Source organism: Eubalaena glacialis, chromosome 11, assembly GCF_028564815.1.
Source record: "Eubalaena glacialis isolate mEubGla1 chromosome 11, mEubGla1.1.hap2.+ XY, whole genome shotgun sequence".
Lineage (NCBI taxonomy): Eukaryota > Metazoa > Chordata > Mammalia > Artiodactyla > Balaenidae > Eubalaena > Eubalaena glacialis.
Genome location: NC_083726.1, coordinates 69804809 through 69820556, shown reverse-complemented (window position 1 = coordinate 69820556; position 15748 = coordinate 69804809). Strand labels below are relative to the sequence as shown.

Genomic DNA, 15748 nt, shown 5'->3' with positions numbered 1-15748 from the left:
TATGTGCCCAGATCAAAGCTCTGGTGTCAAGAAAAGTGAAAGAAACGTGTGACATATCATGAATTTTTCACAATCACTCACACACAGTTCTTACACAATGAATTTTTACTACTCTTTCATTACTTGTAACCTGGTGCTCTTTATCAGTACTTAGCTGAAGCAGATTAGTTAACTATTGATAATATTTAATGTCTGTAGTAGGCAGCCTTTAAGATGGTTCCCAGTGATCTCCACCTCATGATAGACATGCCTTTGTGTAATCCCCCTCTTTAGTATGGGCTGGACCTAAGTGATTTTCTTCTAACCAATATACTATAGCAAAGGCAATAGGATGTCATTTCTGTGGTTAGGTTACGAAAGATGTTGGTTCCGTCCTGCCAGCAGGCTCTCTCTCTGACTGGCTTTGATGAAGCGAGCTGGCATGTTGGAAAGGCCCACATGGCAAGGAGCTGAGGGCAATCAACAGTCAACAGCCAGTAAGGAACTGAATCCACCAACAACTACAAAGGTAAGGTTAGAGAAAAACCCTTCCCCAGCCCTGGTGGACACCTTGATTGTAGCCTTCTGAGAGACCCTGAAGGAGAGGACCCAGCTATTCTATGCCCAGACACCTGACCCACAGGCTGTGAGACAATAAATGCATGCTGATTTAAGCTGTTAAATTTGCGGGTTATTTGTTATGCGGTAGTAGATAACTAATACAATGTTAGTCCCTCTGATAAAAGAAATTAGTTTAAGCAACCTCTTATGTGGTATCAGAAGTTATCTGAAGAAAGTACCAATCACTGAAATACGTGGCAACAGATAGACTAGTGAAGGCGCTACCCAAACAATGAGTGAGGCTCTGCCATTCCCCAGCAGAGGCACACAGGAGAGAGGAGGCTCTGGATTTGAGAGAGGAAACTCACCCTCTGAGCCCAAACCCATGACCTGAACGTGACACTGCAAAGGCACCTTGGTCTGGGGAGAAAAGGGGAACACCAAGACAGGGTGATGTCACCAGGTGGATACACATCCACTGCAAGATTAGATCAGCAGTAGAGCCAGACGATGAAATCTGTTGCATGGAGCACACAGTGAGGAGGCACAAGGAAAGCCAAACTTCCATTCCGGCTAACATGTCAAAGCCAACAATAAAGGAAGAAAGTGAAAGGCATCTATTAAACCTCAACTTCAATAATCCTGTCCTCCACAGGTGTCTGTTGCTAAGACACCACTATTATTACACTCCTGGCATGTATAATCTTTTTATTCCCCTATGTGAGTTTTCAGCTCTGTGCTCTTCACATAAAAATCTCATAATAAAACTCAAACAAGAATCCATTTGGGACAAAGGTGAATTAGAGTTTACCAACCAAGTCAAAGCTAGTGAGGCTGCCTAATGAGGCGGCTCCCATCAACTCAGTGCTCACATGAGCTTGCACAGAGGCAAGCTTGTGTGGACACACACCACCGGGTGCTTGGATCAAACCACGGCCGGGCTGGAGGTCAGACATGGATACGAGGGCTGCGCTGAGATGCTGCATAAAGGCTTTGACAAGCCTGGAAACTGCTACATGGGTGCTGGTGTGTGACCCCCACTCACTGACAGATTCAGATAGCACAGGCTCTTTTCCAAGCTTTTCATCTTGAAAAAGGCAATTCGGCTCCCTGAGCCTCTGAGCCTGTTCCATTTTGAGCTGACTGCTAATTGTATGCGTGCATATATGTGTTTCAGAAAAGAGATAAGCACATTGCCTTGGCCTCCACACTCACTGTGCAGACGGGTCTCACTTCTGTTCTCTGCAAGTTTTCCAAACATGGTCTGAAGTTTTCTAAACATTAACCCTTCCTGGTAACCACAGTACACATTCTTCTAGAGAGGTTTTCTTGAGTTTGCTTAAAAATTGCTTTTCATTATTAATTCTTTGAGTCCTAAGGCCTGGCATTTTAATTTGCTTTTGTGATCATGTTTAGATGTTCAAGTTACTCAATAATAACTACACAGCATAATAATATATAGCAAACTACAGGAGACGAATGACACAGCTTTTAGCATTAGAGGCTGTATTTAAAACCCCAAATCTGACTTTTCATATTTTATGAAATATGCCACAATTGTATCATCTTTTGTAATGCTGATTCCAGAAAAAGAAAATTTGGAGTGATTGCTCATAAAAATGCAAAAGTCTTTCCCAACTGTCATGGCAACTAGTGGCCAGATGGTAGGATTGTCTCACTGCTGATTGTGATTCTTTAGAAAAGAAATCCACATAGAAGCAGCCAGGCTCATAAAATCTGCCCTGCTCGAGAACTGACCAGACTCACTAATTCTTTAGAGGCCATAGACTCTACTCTGGGTAGATTAGTGTCCACAGTAGGGCCTGGATGCAGATATCTAGCTCCAAGCCTCCCCATCTAACACTCATTCTCAAGAATAGGAGGAACCTCCCTGATCCCAGGAAGTACAACAAATCCTCCTATGGAAGGATTTTTTCTAACTTCCAGAGAGAGTGCTATTCAGTTACACCAAGGTTTCTCTTTCTTTTTTAAGCCCCTATTCACAGGTACATAATAAGTCAGTTGACTAAATAAAAACACGTTGAATCCATTGCTCCAGCAAGGCTATTTACTTATAATAATAATAAAAATAACTCCATTGAAAAGTAACCAGAGAGAAGTGCCCAGTTGAAAAAATCCTAGGGAAAGAAGACATTTCCTCAAGAGGATCACTTCTCTAATCACAATAGAAACAACAACAATAATTGTAGCTAATGTTTATTAAAGATTTCTTCTGTGCTAGGCGTTTTACTACAGATAAAGAGCCAAGGCTTTTTATAACTAAAATGACTTTGTTTATTTAGGAGTTTTGTGAGTGCTGATATGCATATTTTCACTTCCTCTTCTTTACCATTGTTCTCTCTGATCTGTGCCTCTCCTGGCCCCCTACCCTCTCTGCCGTTGTCCACAATATTCTTACTTCCTTCACTATTTATATACCGGTAATTATCATGGTACACACACAATGAATTATCTACCTTCTTCCGTACTTGTGATTTTGATAAACCCACCGAAAGCTATTTTTAAACAGTTGATAATAAAGTTATTGTACATCCATACAATAAATTACCAGCTTCAATTTCAATTCTTTTTGGAAGACTGCAGAATGAAAAAGAATACTGTTATGCTGCCTTTCCAAAATATCATCTCTTTAAGAACTTTAAGCAAATTACCTTTTCTAGCATTAATTAATAGGGAACTTCAAAGAAACACAAAAAGGAGACAGCTATTTGAGAAAAGGCCACGCCTGGTTTACAATGGACTTAAAATCTTTGCTCTGGTTGCCCAGTAGTAAATCCTCTGCAACCTTCTGTGCATGTCAATAGCATCCAAAACTCTTGAAAACGCTAGAAAACCAACAGTAATAAAGCCCGACAAATAGGATGGTAATGATGATTTTTTTTAAAAAGTCAGTATTGACCTTGTTAGAGAAAAAGAAGTAACTACAATGAGAACATAAAATGTAAGTGCTAGGAGTATTCGATGCTGTAAAAAGTTAAGTACTTTAAGAAGTAAAGTACTTCTTGGGGAACACCAGAGGAGGCTCTTTGTTTAACAACAAAAATCAAGTATCCAGAAGGATTTCTTGTGCTCAGATACTTTGTGGACCTTCTGTGATATGTGACATGGACCAAAGCCTGCATTAGAAGCTCTGGAAAAATGGAAGCAGTCAGGGTCAATGGAAAGCATACTGGGGAGGCATCAGGATAGCGTAATTTGAGAGGCCCTAAGAAATCCCCTCTGCCACCTCTGTGAGGTCTGCGATTTTTCCACCTGTTAAGCTAAGAACAGGTTCTTTTTTTTTTTTTAATTTATTTTATTGAAGTATAGTTGACTTACAATGTTGTGTTAATTTCTGCTGTACAACAAAGTTATTCAGTTATCTATCTATCTATACATTCTTTTCCATCCTGGTTTATTTCAGGATATTGACTATAGTTCCCTGTGCTATACAGTAGGACCGTGTTGTTTATCCATTCTATATATAATAGTTCACATCTGCTAACCCCAAACTCCCAATCCATCCCTCCCCCACCTCCCTTTCCCGTTGGCAACCACAAGTCTGTTCTCTATGTCTGCGAGTCTTAAGAACAGGTTTTTGATAAGAGAAAGGAGAGGAAAGAACTTGGGGGAAAGTGGGCCTTACTGAGAAGGGGTACCTTTTGTGGCCAAAAGCCAATAGAAGGACACTGGGTATACCTCAAGAACTGAGAGAAGACATCACTACACAAGGCCTAAAAGAAACCTGGAGAGGAAAAGGGAAATTAAAAAGAAAGTGTACATCCTACAGTTTCGAGTGGGTGACCCTAACTTCTCAACCTTGGCACCACTGACATTTTGTGTCATATAATTCTTTATTATGGGGAGGCTGTCTTATACTGGATGCCCTGTGCAGGATAAAGATTAATGACTCAGTTGGAAAGTAACCAGAGAAAAGCTCCCAGTTGAAAGGGTTCCAGAAAAATAAGACATTTCCTCAAGAGGACTGCTAGTCTAACAATATTATAGGATGTTTAGCATGTCTCTGGCTTCTACCTATCAAATGCCAGTAGCAACCCCCTTTCCCCACAGCTGTGATAACCAACAGTGTGTCCAGACATTGTCAAATAACCTCTGGCAGGTAGGAAGGCAAAATCGCCCCTGTTGGACAACCAGTACCCTAAAGGATGAATTTTCTCCCTAAGTTGGGCAAGACCTTTTCCATTCCTTGGTGGTAGACTGGTCCACCCTTCCCATTCTCCTGTTCCCACTCTAAAAAACTACACAAGAGGGGAAGATTACAAGCTCATCAACACAAAAAAAGAATGAGAATTCTGTTTTTTAGTTGTAATACTCAAAGCAGAGAGATATATCGGGAAGATCTGAAATGAATGCCTTTTCCTTCAGAATATTTTTATCCTTTGATAATTCCAAAATTCTTGATCCCATCTTTATTTCCAGAGCTATCTTATTCTTTGTCCATTACACAAGACTAGTTTCAATATGAGCTGTCTAGTAAGACTCAGAAAGATTTGCCCAATTTAATCAGTGCTTATGTGAGTGAACCAAGAAAGGCATTAGTCTAGATAAATAATAAAGACACTTTGTTATGCATGAAAATTAAGTTATTTTTGAAATCAGAGAGATGGAAGAATGGGCTTCTAACATCTTGGCTCATATAAACCAAACCCTTTTCCTTCCCTTCCCTCTGTCTTTTCTATCCTTTCTTTCCTCCTTTCCTTCCTCCTTCCCTCCCTCTCTGCCTCCCTCCCTTCCTTTCTCTTTTCTTGTAGGTATAACCATGCTTTCCTCTAGAACAGGACAGGATGTGAGAAGGACAGAGATGATGAAGTATTAACTAGAAAAAAAAACACCATCACTGGAAGGAAAATTATATTAATGAGTTCAGAAGAATATAAAGTGCTGCATCAACACTTTATCAAGAGTATAAACTATGCAAATGGTGCAACTGAGTCATCAGTGAAACTGCATAATAGAGTCAGAGGCCCAGAAAATGGCAATTTCTATTTTTTCTACTGACTTCTGATTTAGAATTATTACTATACAATCTGTAGGGGAAAAATTCCTCTTGGAGTTGAAGCTAATGAAGTGAAACTATAGAAACGCAGTTTAACTACTGAATATTATAAATTGAATAATGCAGTTCTAGATAAAGTATGAATCTTTTTCCCTTACTTATTTTTGTGTGGTTGCAAATTAAACCAACGGCGACTAATGTAAGAGCTAAGAATAAAAAGTCTTATCCTCTGGCCCCCTTTTGCTTCTCACTAACTGTATGAGCATAGGTAAGGCAATTAATCTCTCTGAGCCTCAATTTCCTCATTTGTAGAAGTTAGGAAATTGGATTAGATTATCTGTAAGAATTCTTCCATTCCAAAATTTTCTCATCATGGGAAAAATATAACTCAAATTATCTGAAAGTGAAAGAAAAGAAAAAAAATTGTGCAATTCTACCAGCTGTGGAAGGTGATTACTCTATAGCATACATAATTTCTATGCCAGACTACAGGGTTATAAAAGCAAAAAAAAGGCTTCTTTTATTGATCAAAGTTCTTGACTATTAAGTAACATGTATTGCCTTCGATTCTTCCTTAAATTAGAATGTCTATGATTAATTTTCAGATGGGGTAAGCACGTTTGAGAGTCTGCTGGGTACAGTGTTGACAATGTCACTTGTGACGCTATGGCAGGGTGCTCTTCAATAGCAAAGAGGGGCAGGGATACAGAAGCAAAGCAAATTCAGAACTTCAAGAGCTCAGTCACAAACATCAGAGAATGGCTCTGCAGTGGTGTTTTGACATTTATTCTGGAAGGCCTACTCCTGCAAGTATGTAAATGTCCGTTTCTAAAATTCAGAGAAAATAAATCCCAATCTTTATCAGAGATATAAAGTCCTACTCTGGTCTTATGAGAGCTCTTGAAAAGGTACAGCCTAGATGCCTTCAGCCATAAGGCAAACCCACATCATAGAGGAGCCAAGCCTTCTTCAAGCCTTCTGTGCAGATGCTAATGCTAAAGGGTAGAGGAAAAGATTCAAAGAGGGAAAATTTAAACATTCATTGTCTTTACAGGAACCTTAAATATGTGCTGGCCCTGCAGGGTTTAGCATAAAATGTTGTATCAAAGATCACCTGACTCTGGAGGACAAAGTAAAATCCACTCATATTCCCAAGAAAATCCCACTTTTATGTACGGATGGAAATTCTCAAATTTGCAGACCTACTCAGAGTAGGTAGAAAATTTCAGGGCAAGAAAGTCTCTCTTCTTTAAATGGAAGCATAGAAATAGTGGTGCTAGTTGGAAATGCTGGTGCATCATTAAGGAAACACATTCCATCATCTGCCAGATCATGAAATTCCTGGCTCTGGCTCCTTAGGCAAAAAATCATGGCCTGAACAGCTTTTCCTAAGATGATTTTGGCCTTCCTTGGTATTCCTACAAAGGGACACTTCATTTTTATCATTAGATACTTTGAAATCTTAAGGGGAAATTCTCCGTAAGTAGTCCAATAAAAAAAACCCCAGCAATTTGTGGGATTTTATTTGGAAAGAAAATACACTGGGAGAGGTAAAGCCAAAGCAGAAGATGCTCTGTAAGGGATGACAGCTGAACTAGTCCTTGGATTTACAGCCAACAGACAGGCTCAGGATGGAAATGAACCTCTTGAAAATACCCTCCCCCAAGAAACACTCCTCATTCAACACTAGGTCAAATCTTGTGTTGTGTACTCTTCCTTACTCGTCTCTAACACTTTTTAAGATTGTAAGAAAAACAAAAAGAATCACTAGGAAGTACAAAAATATACAAAGCTTTTTAAGTCTCTAATGCCGAAGAATTAGCAGACTCCTTGAAAATTGCTAGCACTCTTATTTTTAATGAGTACATCTCGAAATATCACTCAAGTAGTTTTATCTTAGTTTTTTTGTTTTGTTCTGTTAACCATTACATTGGAATGCAGATTTATTGATATTACCAATATTACAGCAAACGGTTTATTTTATTCTTCATGTATTCATTAAGACTTGTTCTTTTATATTCCTTTTTGATGTTGAAAAATATCTCCATAGTGCTCTGTCAGGATACTTTGCCACTCAGTGTGATTACATTTTTTCTAAAGAAAAAGTGCAGAATTGTTCCCATAATGTGGAAATGTTTAGGATGAACTGACAAAAAAGCAAGAATCTGTAAATCCATTGGCAACTCTATGTTAAATATATTTTCTACCTTCAGAATATCTTTGGTTATTCTCCATAGACTGAGAAGGCAATTCTCATTACATTTTATTTTCATCATTCTGTTTTTATATAAATGCTACACTTGAATTTACAGGAAGGACGGTCCCTTTGCTCTAACTAATAAACAGGATATCAAGTCTAGACAGTCCCCACTTAGAATGGTTCGACTTATGACTTTTCAGCTTCATGATGGTACGAAAGTGATAAACATTCTGTAGTAAATGTACTTCGAATTCTGAATTTTGATCTTTTTCCAAGCTAGTGATATGCAGTATGATACTTTCTTGCGATGCTGGGCAGCGGCAGCGAACCAAGTGTAAACAACCGATACACTTAGAACCATTCTGTTTTTCACTTTCGCTACAGTATTCAATAAATTACATGAGGAATTCAACACGTTATTATAAAGTAGGCTTTGTGTTAGTTGATTTTTTCCAACTGTAGGCTAATGTGAGTGTCCTGATCACGTTTAAGGTAGGCTAGGCTAAGCTATGATGTTTGGTAGGCTAGGTGCATTAAATGCATTTTCAACTTACAATATTTTCAACTTATGATGGGGACATAACAGTAAAAATGACAAGATAACACTTTAAGTGCTCTCCAGTTTTATGATTTTACATGTTTTTCTAAAATATGGTATGTATATGTTTCTTCTATTTTAAAAAAAGCCAAAAGAATGTTGTATTTCACACCCACATTTCTTCAATCCCCATAGGCTGCAAGCTACTCTGTTAGCACCATTTTCTTTCATATTCTTTAGAATATGAAGTGAATAGGTTGTTTTATCCTAGGACCAACTACAGACATTACTAACACTCGAGATATCCCTGAGGAGGACTCTGGATGGTACTGATGGGAGTGATATTTCATAGCACAAACATAAGCAAAACTTCTTTGATGTAGATACTCCACTGTACTCCCCAGAGGCATGAAGAAGATTTTCCTAGCACATTTTCCATTTCCTAGCACTCCACGGATCTATTTCTGAAAACATTACATTATTTATGTCATTATTCCTCTATTCAAAAGTCAACTGTCATGTAAAGGAAATATTATGTAAGGGTGTTTCTCAGATTTGCCATAGAATTTACACAAGTTTTGAGTATAAATACTATTTAAGTATAAAATTAGTAAAATATTGATTTTGTTAATCAGTTTATCTTTACATTTCTAATAGGAATTTCTTATCCAGAGCAAGGAGCTAGCCCTTTCCTTAGAACAGATTCAGAATTAACTACCAAATCAAGAAGATATGCTTTTGCTTATAACTTGTTTTGTTGTAAGGGGGTATTTATGGCACACTTCTCCAAACACTTAGAGTTAAAAGGAACTTTTAAAAAAGTAAATTTAAGGCATAGAAAGATTTTATTTCACAAATAGTCACTGTTTACCTGTGCATGAATAGTCATCAATTCGGATGTATCCAGTTTTGCAGATGCACATGAAGGAACCTGGGGTGTTGACACACATCGTGTTCTCACGGCAGTAATGGCGCCCTTCAGCACACTCATCAACGTCTGTGAAGAAAAAGTAGGGCAAAGAGGTCAACAGTGGCCAGTATTCTAGAGTTTCTCTATAATTTTCTTTGGTGGGGAGAGGGCAAATTTACTAATTGAAAAGCATTTTTTAAATGTATTCAAAATATCTCCTTTAGTAGAAACATTTGAGGTTCAAATGACAGAAATTATAACATTTTTTCCTAAAAGCTCTTGCTGGAGTTTCAAAGATGTCTTTATATTTCAACTTGCATCATTCTAAAATACATCTGAAAATATTCAGTCCATTCATCTACCTTAGATAGAATGTTTGATAAAACGAATCAGAAAGTAGAGACTGGGCTGCCTTAGAATCATGGACGTTTCAATCACTGAGCCGACCACATATTATTTTTTGATTCACTGACTATTCTGTACACTTGGGGAGACCCTGCAAGAGGTAATTAGAATATTCAATATACACCAGAATTTGAAAAACTTCACTTAAAGATATGAAACCAATAACATGTAGTTTATTAGAGATACGAGTAGAGATATAGCTATACCAGCAAGTGTTGAACAGAGATGAAATAACAATCTAGAGCCTGATAGAAATGAGAAGCTGTAAAATAGCAAAACAAGATAACATATTGAAGAGCTTCCACAGTAATTCACACACCAAGTTTTGAGTGTAGAGACTTTGCAAATGCTAAGCCATAATAAGCACTAGTACTAATTGGGAAGAATGTGAATTTTAACAATAAAACTGTCCCCATTTTATAGCCCCTCTCTGCCTGAAACATAAAGTATTTTACAGGTATTTTATCATTATGTTATACGCTTCATTAAGGGCCTTAATACATTGACCAGGCAAGGTGCTTCTCCTCCAGAAGTCTGCTTTCTCAAATCCTTGTGGTAAATCCACAACGTAGCATTGACCTCATTTGTACTATTAAAAGAAAGGGATCAATTACAGGAGATAGGCAGGTGACCCAATACTACAAAAGTCATGCCATTCATATAAACTCAACTATGTTCTCAGTCCTGAGAGTGTCAAAAGAAATAGCTGACACAGTCTCTCGGGGGGCTATACTTGAGAGCTAGAGGGACGGATGAAAATACTGAGATTTAGAGAAACTCAATTTTCCATTCAACTTCTAAATGAAAGTCAACACAGTAAATTACAAACATCTTAGCATACAAAGCCCCTCCCAGTTTGGCCATTACTTTCTGGCTTTATATTCTATGACCTCACTCCCTCTTCCCTCTCAGTGTTCTGGCCACACTGAGCTTCTCGTCATTTCTTGAATGGGCCACACTCTTTCTTACTTATGTGCTTTTGCATATGCTGTTCTCTCTTCTATTTCTCTCCCTATCACCACCCACAGTGGATCTTGTCTACCAGTAGATTCACCCTTCAAGAATCTGTTTAAATGTCTCTCTGAGAAAACTTCCCTAATGAAGTAAAATGCTCCCTATGCTGTGCTCCCTTGGAACTTTGTAAATGCTTCCATTATAGATATATCCATTGTACCTTTATTAATTTTTGTAAGTTTCTTTTTCCAATAAGTCAAATATACCCTTGAAGGGTAGGGATCATCTATTTGTGTTTCTTAATTCTGGCTACACATTATATTCATGTGAGATGCTTTTAAAAAAATTAGTTTTTGTGCCAACTCCCCAAATCCCACTCCAAATTCTTATTTAATTATCTGTGGTGCAACACAGACATAATATTATTTTTAATCTTCTCTATGAAGAGTCTAATGCAGGGGTCAGCAAAAATTTTCAATAAAGAGCCAGATAGTAAATATTTTAGGCTTTGGGGGCCATAAGTTCTCCATTGCAACTACTTAACTCTTGTTGTAGCATGAAGGCAACCATAGACAATATGTAAATGAATGAGCCTGACGATGTTCCAATAAAGCTTTATTTACAAAATAAGAAGGTGAATCAGATTTAGCCTAAAGGCCATAGTTTGATGACCCCTTGTCTAATGCATAATCAGAGTTAAGAATCACTCAGAAGGACCGAAATGGAGGAGTAGGAGGACGTGAGGCTCACCTTCCCGCAACATCAAAAATACATCTACATGTGAGACAATTCTCATAGAAAATCAACTGGAAGCTGTAGAAGATCTCTTATACAACCAAAGCTGCAAGAAAGATCTCCACATAAGCAGGTTGGAAATTTTAAAAAAAGAAAGAAAGAAAAAGGCATCAGGACGGAACCAGCACCGCTGAGAAGGATCTGTGAGGGAGAGAAAGTCCACACATAGACCCTTGTCCTGGGGAGCCTCCTTTCCTGCTAAGAGGTCAGCTGGGATGGGAGGGGCCTGGACTTTGCTCCAGAGGAGTGTGTGCATGCTGGCTTGCTAGTCATCACGGAGGAGAGAGAGGGGAGCTGACGGCTGCCACCTCACCACACTCAAAAGTCTGAAATGCGTGCTGGGCAGGGCCGCTAGCGCTCAGTGGCTAGGCGCTAAATCTTGGGCAGAAGGGCCCTCAGAGGGGACTCGTTCTAGCTGCATGGAGACAGCCCAGAAGGCCTAGGGAGTGGTCCATGCCAAATCTCAAAGCCCACTGTCAGCACAGCACACACATGGCAACCGTGGGTCTGGCATTGGAGCCATGATCAGTGCTCGCACAGGCGGAGGTGGGTCCAGACGTGGCAGACATTGTGGGCTCACACGTGAAGGCAGCGGGTCTGGCCTCGAAGCCCATTTTCAGAGCTCACAGGGTAGGGGCAGTCTTTGTCAAGTGGCACCACAGAAATGCACGTCTTGGGCGGACAGCCCCTGGGGAGGAGGATACAGCAGTTCATTTCCAGAGGGAGCCCTCTGGTTCCACCCACCCCACACCACAGCTTGGAGCCAGATCGGGGGCACACAGGTCTTGGGAGAGGCCTGCCACAGAGGCAGCCCAGGCCCCAGGAAGCAGCATAACCATCTCGATTCCTGCAGCCACAGCACTCCAGCCCCCAGCACCAGCCCACTCCACACTGCAGCCTAGCACTAGGTCTGGGACAAACACAGTGGAGAAAGGGACGCACACAACCTTGGGCTGCTTCTGGGTAAAACCACGGATGCCTGCAGGGACAGCACATATGTTCCCTGGGCCTCACTTGCTTCACTGGTCACAACCTTTGGGACAGAGCAGGCAGTCATTCAAGGGCAACAGAGCCTTATAGAACCTGGATCTCAGGGCTTCTAGTCCAAGAACTGGGGAGCAGACCCCACCCCTGACAGGGCTGTGACAGCCACAGAGTAAAGAGGAGGCCCTGTCCAACACTGCTATGCAGTCTCTGGACACCACAATGCCAGTCACACTCCCTATCAAGGGGCTAAGAGCCAGCATTCTCTGAGGAAAGACGTGGCTGGCATCCAGATCAAAAACAGCCCTTGCAACAAAAATATTGGACTCATACAGTCTACACAGGGATGCTCCCACATGAAAACAGCCCTTTTAGATCACAGTAGATAACGGTTTCTCCTAAATTCATAGAGACAGAGAAAGTTAAGTAAAATAAAACAGCAAAGAAACTACTGCCAGTTGAAAGAAGAGAAATCCTCTGAAAGAACAAATAATGAAGCACACCTCACCAGTCTACTAGACCCTGAGTTCAAAAAGGAGGTAATAAAAATGCTAAAGGAATTTAAAAAGATTATCAATAGAAATGCAGATCACTGTAACAAGGAACTAGAAACTATAAAGAGGAACCAATAAAAATTAGACAATTACTGAGCTAAAGACCAATCTAGAAGCAATGAATAGCTGACTAAATAACACAGAAGAATGAATAAGTGATCTGGAAGATAGAATAATGGAAATCACTGAATCAGAACAGCAGACAGAAAGACAAAGGAAAAAAAAATAAAAGCAACATACGAGATCTATGGGATAATATAAACTGTGGCAACGTACGCATAACAGGGGTTCCAGAAAGAGAAGAGAGAGAAAAGGAGATCGAAAATTTGAAGAAATTATGGCTGAATACTTCCCAAATCTAAAGAAGAAGACAGATTTCAAGGAATAGGAAGCACACAGGGTCCCAAACAAGATGAACCCAAACAGACCCACACTAAGACATATCTTAATTAAAATGGAAAGAGCTAAAGATAAAGAGGATTCTAAAGGCAGCAAGAGAAAAACGAAGAGTCAGTTACAAAGGTACCCCTATAAGGCTTTCAGCTGATTTCTCTGCAGAAACTTTGCAGGCCAGAAGGGAGTGGCATGATACATTCAAAGTCCTGAAAGGAAAAAAACCTGCAACCTGGGATACTCTATCCAACAAGATTATCATTTCAAATAAAAGGAGAGATAAAGAATTTCTCAGACATGCAAAAACTAAAAGAATACAGCAATACCATACCTACCCTAAACAAATATTGAAAGGTCTTCTCTAAATAGAAAAGAAGCAAGAATCTACAGGAAAGGAAAAATCACAATAAGAAAGACAAATATATAAAAGGATTGAAGGTCACTTAAATAAGCCATTATATAGATTAAAGAAAAAAAATTTTTGTAAAAGCAATTATAACTACAATTAACTGCAAGAGGATAAACATGAAGATGTAAAACGGGACATCAAAATCACAAAACACTGGGGAAGGGAGTAAAAAAAATGTAGATCTTTTAGAATGTGTTTGAACTTATACGACTATCAGTCTAAAGCAAGTAGATACAGTTATGGATCAACATACTTGAAAACCAGGGTAACCACAAATCAAAAACATACAATAGATTGACAAAAATCAAACAGAAAAGAACTCAAGCATAATACAAAAGAAAACCATCAAACCACAAGAGCAAAAACAAAAACAAAAAGAAAGGGGGGGTCTGGGCAAGATGGGGGGTCTGGGCAAGATGGCAGAAGAGTAAGACGCGGAGATCACCTTCCTTCCCACAGATACAGTAGAAATACATCTACACGTGGAACTGCTCATACAGAACACCCACTGAACACTGGCAAAAGACGTCAGACCTCCCAAAAGGCAAGAAAATCCCCACGTACTTGGATAGGGCAAAAGAAAAAAGAAATAACAGAGACAAAAGAATAGGGACAGGACCTGCACCAGTGGGAGGCAGCTGTGAAGGAGGAAAGGTTTCCACACACTAGGAAGCCCCTTCGCGGGCGGAGACTGCGGGTGGCAGAGGGGGTAAGCTTCGGAGCCACGGAGAAGAGTGCAGCCACAGAGGTGCGGAGGGAAAAGCGGAGAGATTCCCGCACAGAGGATCGGTGCCGAGCAGCACTCACTCACCAGCCCGAGAGGCTTGTCTGCTCACCCGCCGGGGCGGGCGGGGGCTGGGAGCTGAGGCTCGGGTTTCAGTCGGATCGCAGGGAGAGGACTGGGGTTGGCTGCGTGAACACAGCCTGAAGGGGTTAGCTCACCACAGCTAGCCAGGAGGGAGTCCGGGAAAAAGTCTGCAGCTGCCAAAGGGGCAAGAGACTTTTTCTTGCCTCTTTGTTTCCCGGTGAGCGAGGAGAGGGGATTCACAGCACCGCCTAAACGAACTCCAGAGACGGGCGCGAGCCGCGGTTATCAGCGCGGACCCCAGAGACGGGCATGAGACGCTAAGGCTGCTGCTGCCGCCACCAAGAAGCCTGTGTGCAAGCACAGGTCACTCTCCACACCGCCCCTCCCGGGAGCCAGTGCAGCCCGCCACGGCCAGGCTCCCGTGATCCGGGGACAACTTCCCCGGGAGAAGGCACGGCACACCTCAGGCTGCTGCAACGTCACGCTGGCCTCTGCCGCCGCAGGCTCGCCCGGCATCCGTACCCTTCCCTCGCCCCAGCCTGAGTGAGCCAGAGCCCCCGAAGCAGCTGCTCCTTTAACCCCGTTCTGTCTGGGCGGGGAACAGACGCCCTCAGGCGACCTACATGCAGAGGCGGGTCCAAATCCAAAGCTGAACCCCGGGAGCCATGCGAACAAAGAAGAGAAAGGGAAATCTCTCCCAGCAGCTTCAGAAGCAGCGGATTAAAGCTCCACAAACAACTTGATGTGCCTGCATCTGTTGAATACCTGAATAGACAATGAATCATCCCAAATTCAGGAGGTGGACTTTAGGAGCAGGATATATTAATTTTTCCCCTTTTCCTTTTTTGTGAGTGTATATGTGTATGCTTCTGGGTGAGATTTTGTCTGTATAGCTTTGCTTTCACCGTTAGTCCTAGGGTTAGGTCCGTCCGTTTTTTTTTGTTTTTTTTGTTTTTTTTACTTAAAAAAAATTTTTTTCCCTAATAAATGTTTTCTTAATAATTTTTTCCTTATTTTCTATTTTTAAAAAATTAAAAAAAATTTTTAATAAGTTTTTTCATATTTTTAAAAAATTAAAAATTTTTTTCTTAATAAATTTTTTTCTTAATACTTTTTCTTATTTTTTATTATAAAAAATTAATAAATCTATCTTTAAAAATTAAAAAAAACTTTTTCTTAATAAATTTATTCTTAATTTTTTTTCTTATTTTTTATTATAATAGCTTTATTTTATTTTATTT

General features: G+C 40.2%; 1 protein-coding gene across 3 annotated transcripts in view; it reads right to left on the bottom strand.

Annotated features, from left to right (window-relative positions):
* The window catches only part of NELL2 (neural EGFL like 2), a 481448-nt gene that overhangs the window by 155605 nt on the left and 310095 nt on the right, over nucleotides 1–15748 (bottom strand). For all 3 annotated transcript variants that reach the window (XM_061206304.1, XM_061206303.1, XM_061206305.1), the window contains exon 14: nucleotides 9167–9292. In XM_061206304.1, coding sequence (XP_061062287.1) covers nucleotides 9167–9292 — 126 coding nt within the window. The remainder of the gene's footprint in view (nucleotides 1–9166; nucleotides 9293–15748) is intronic.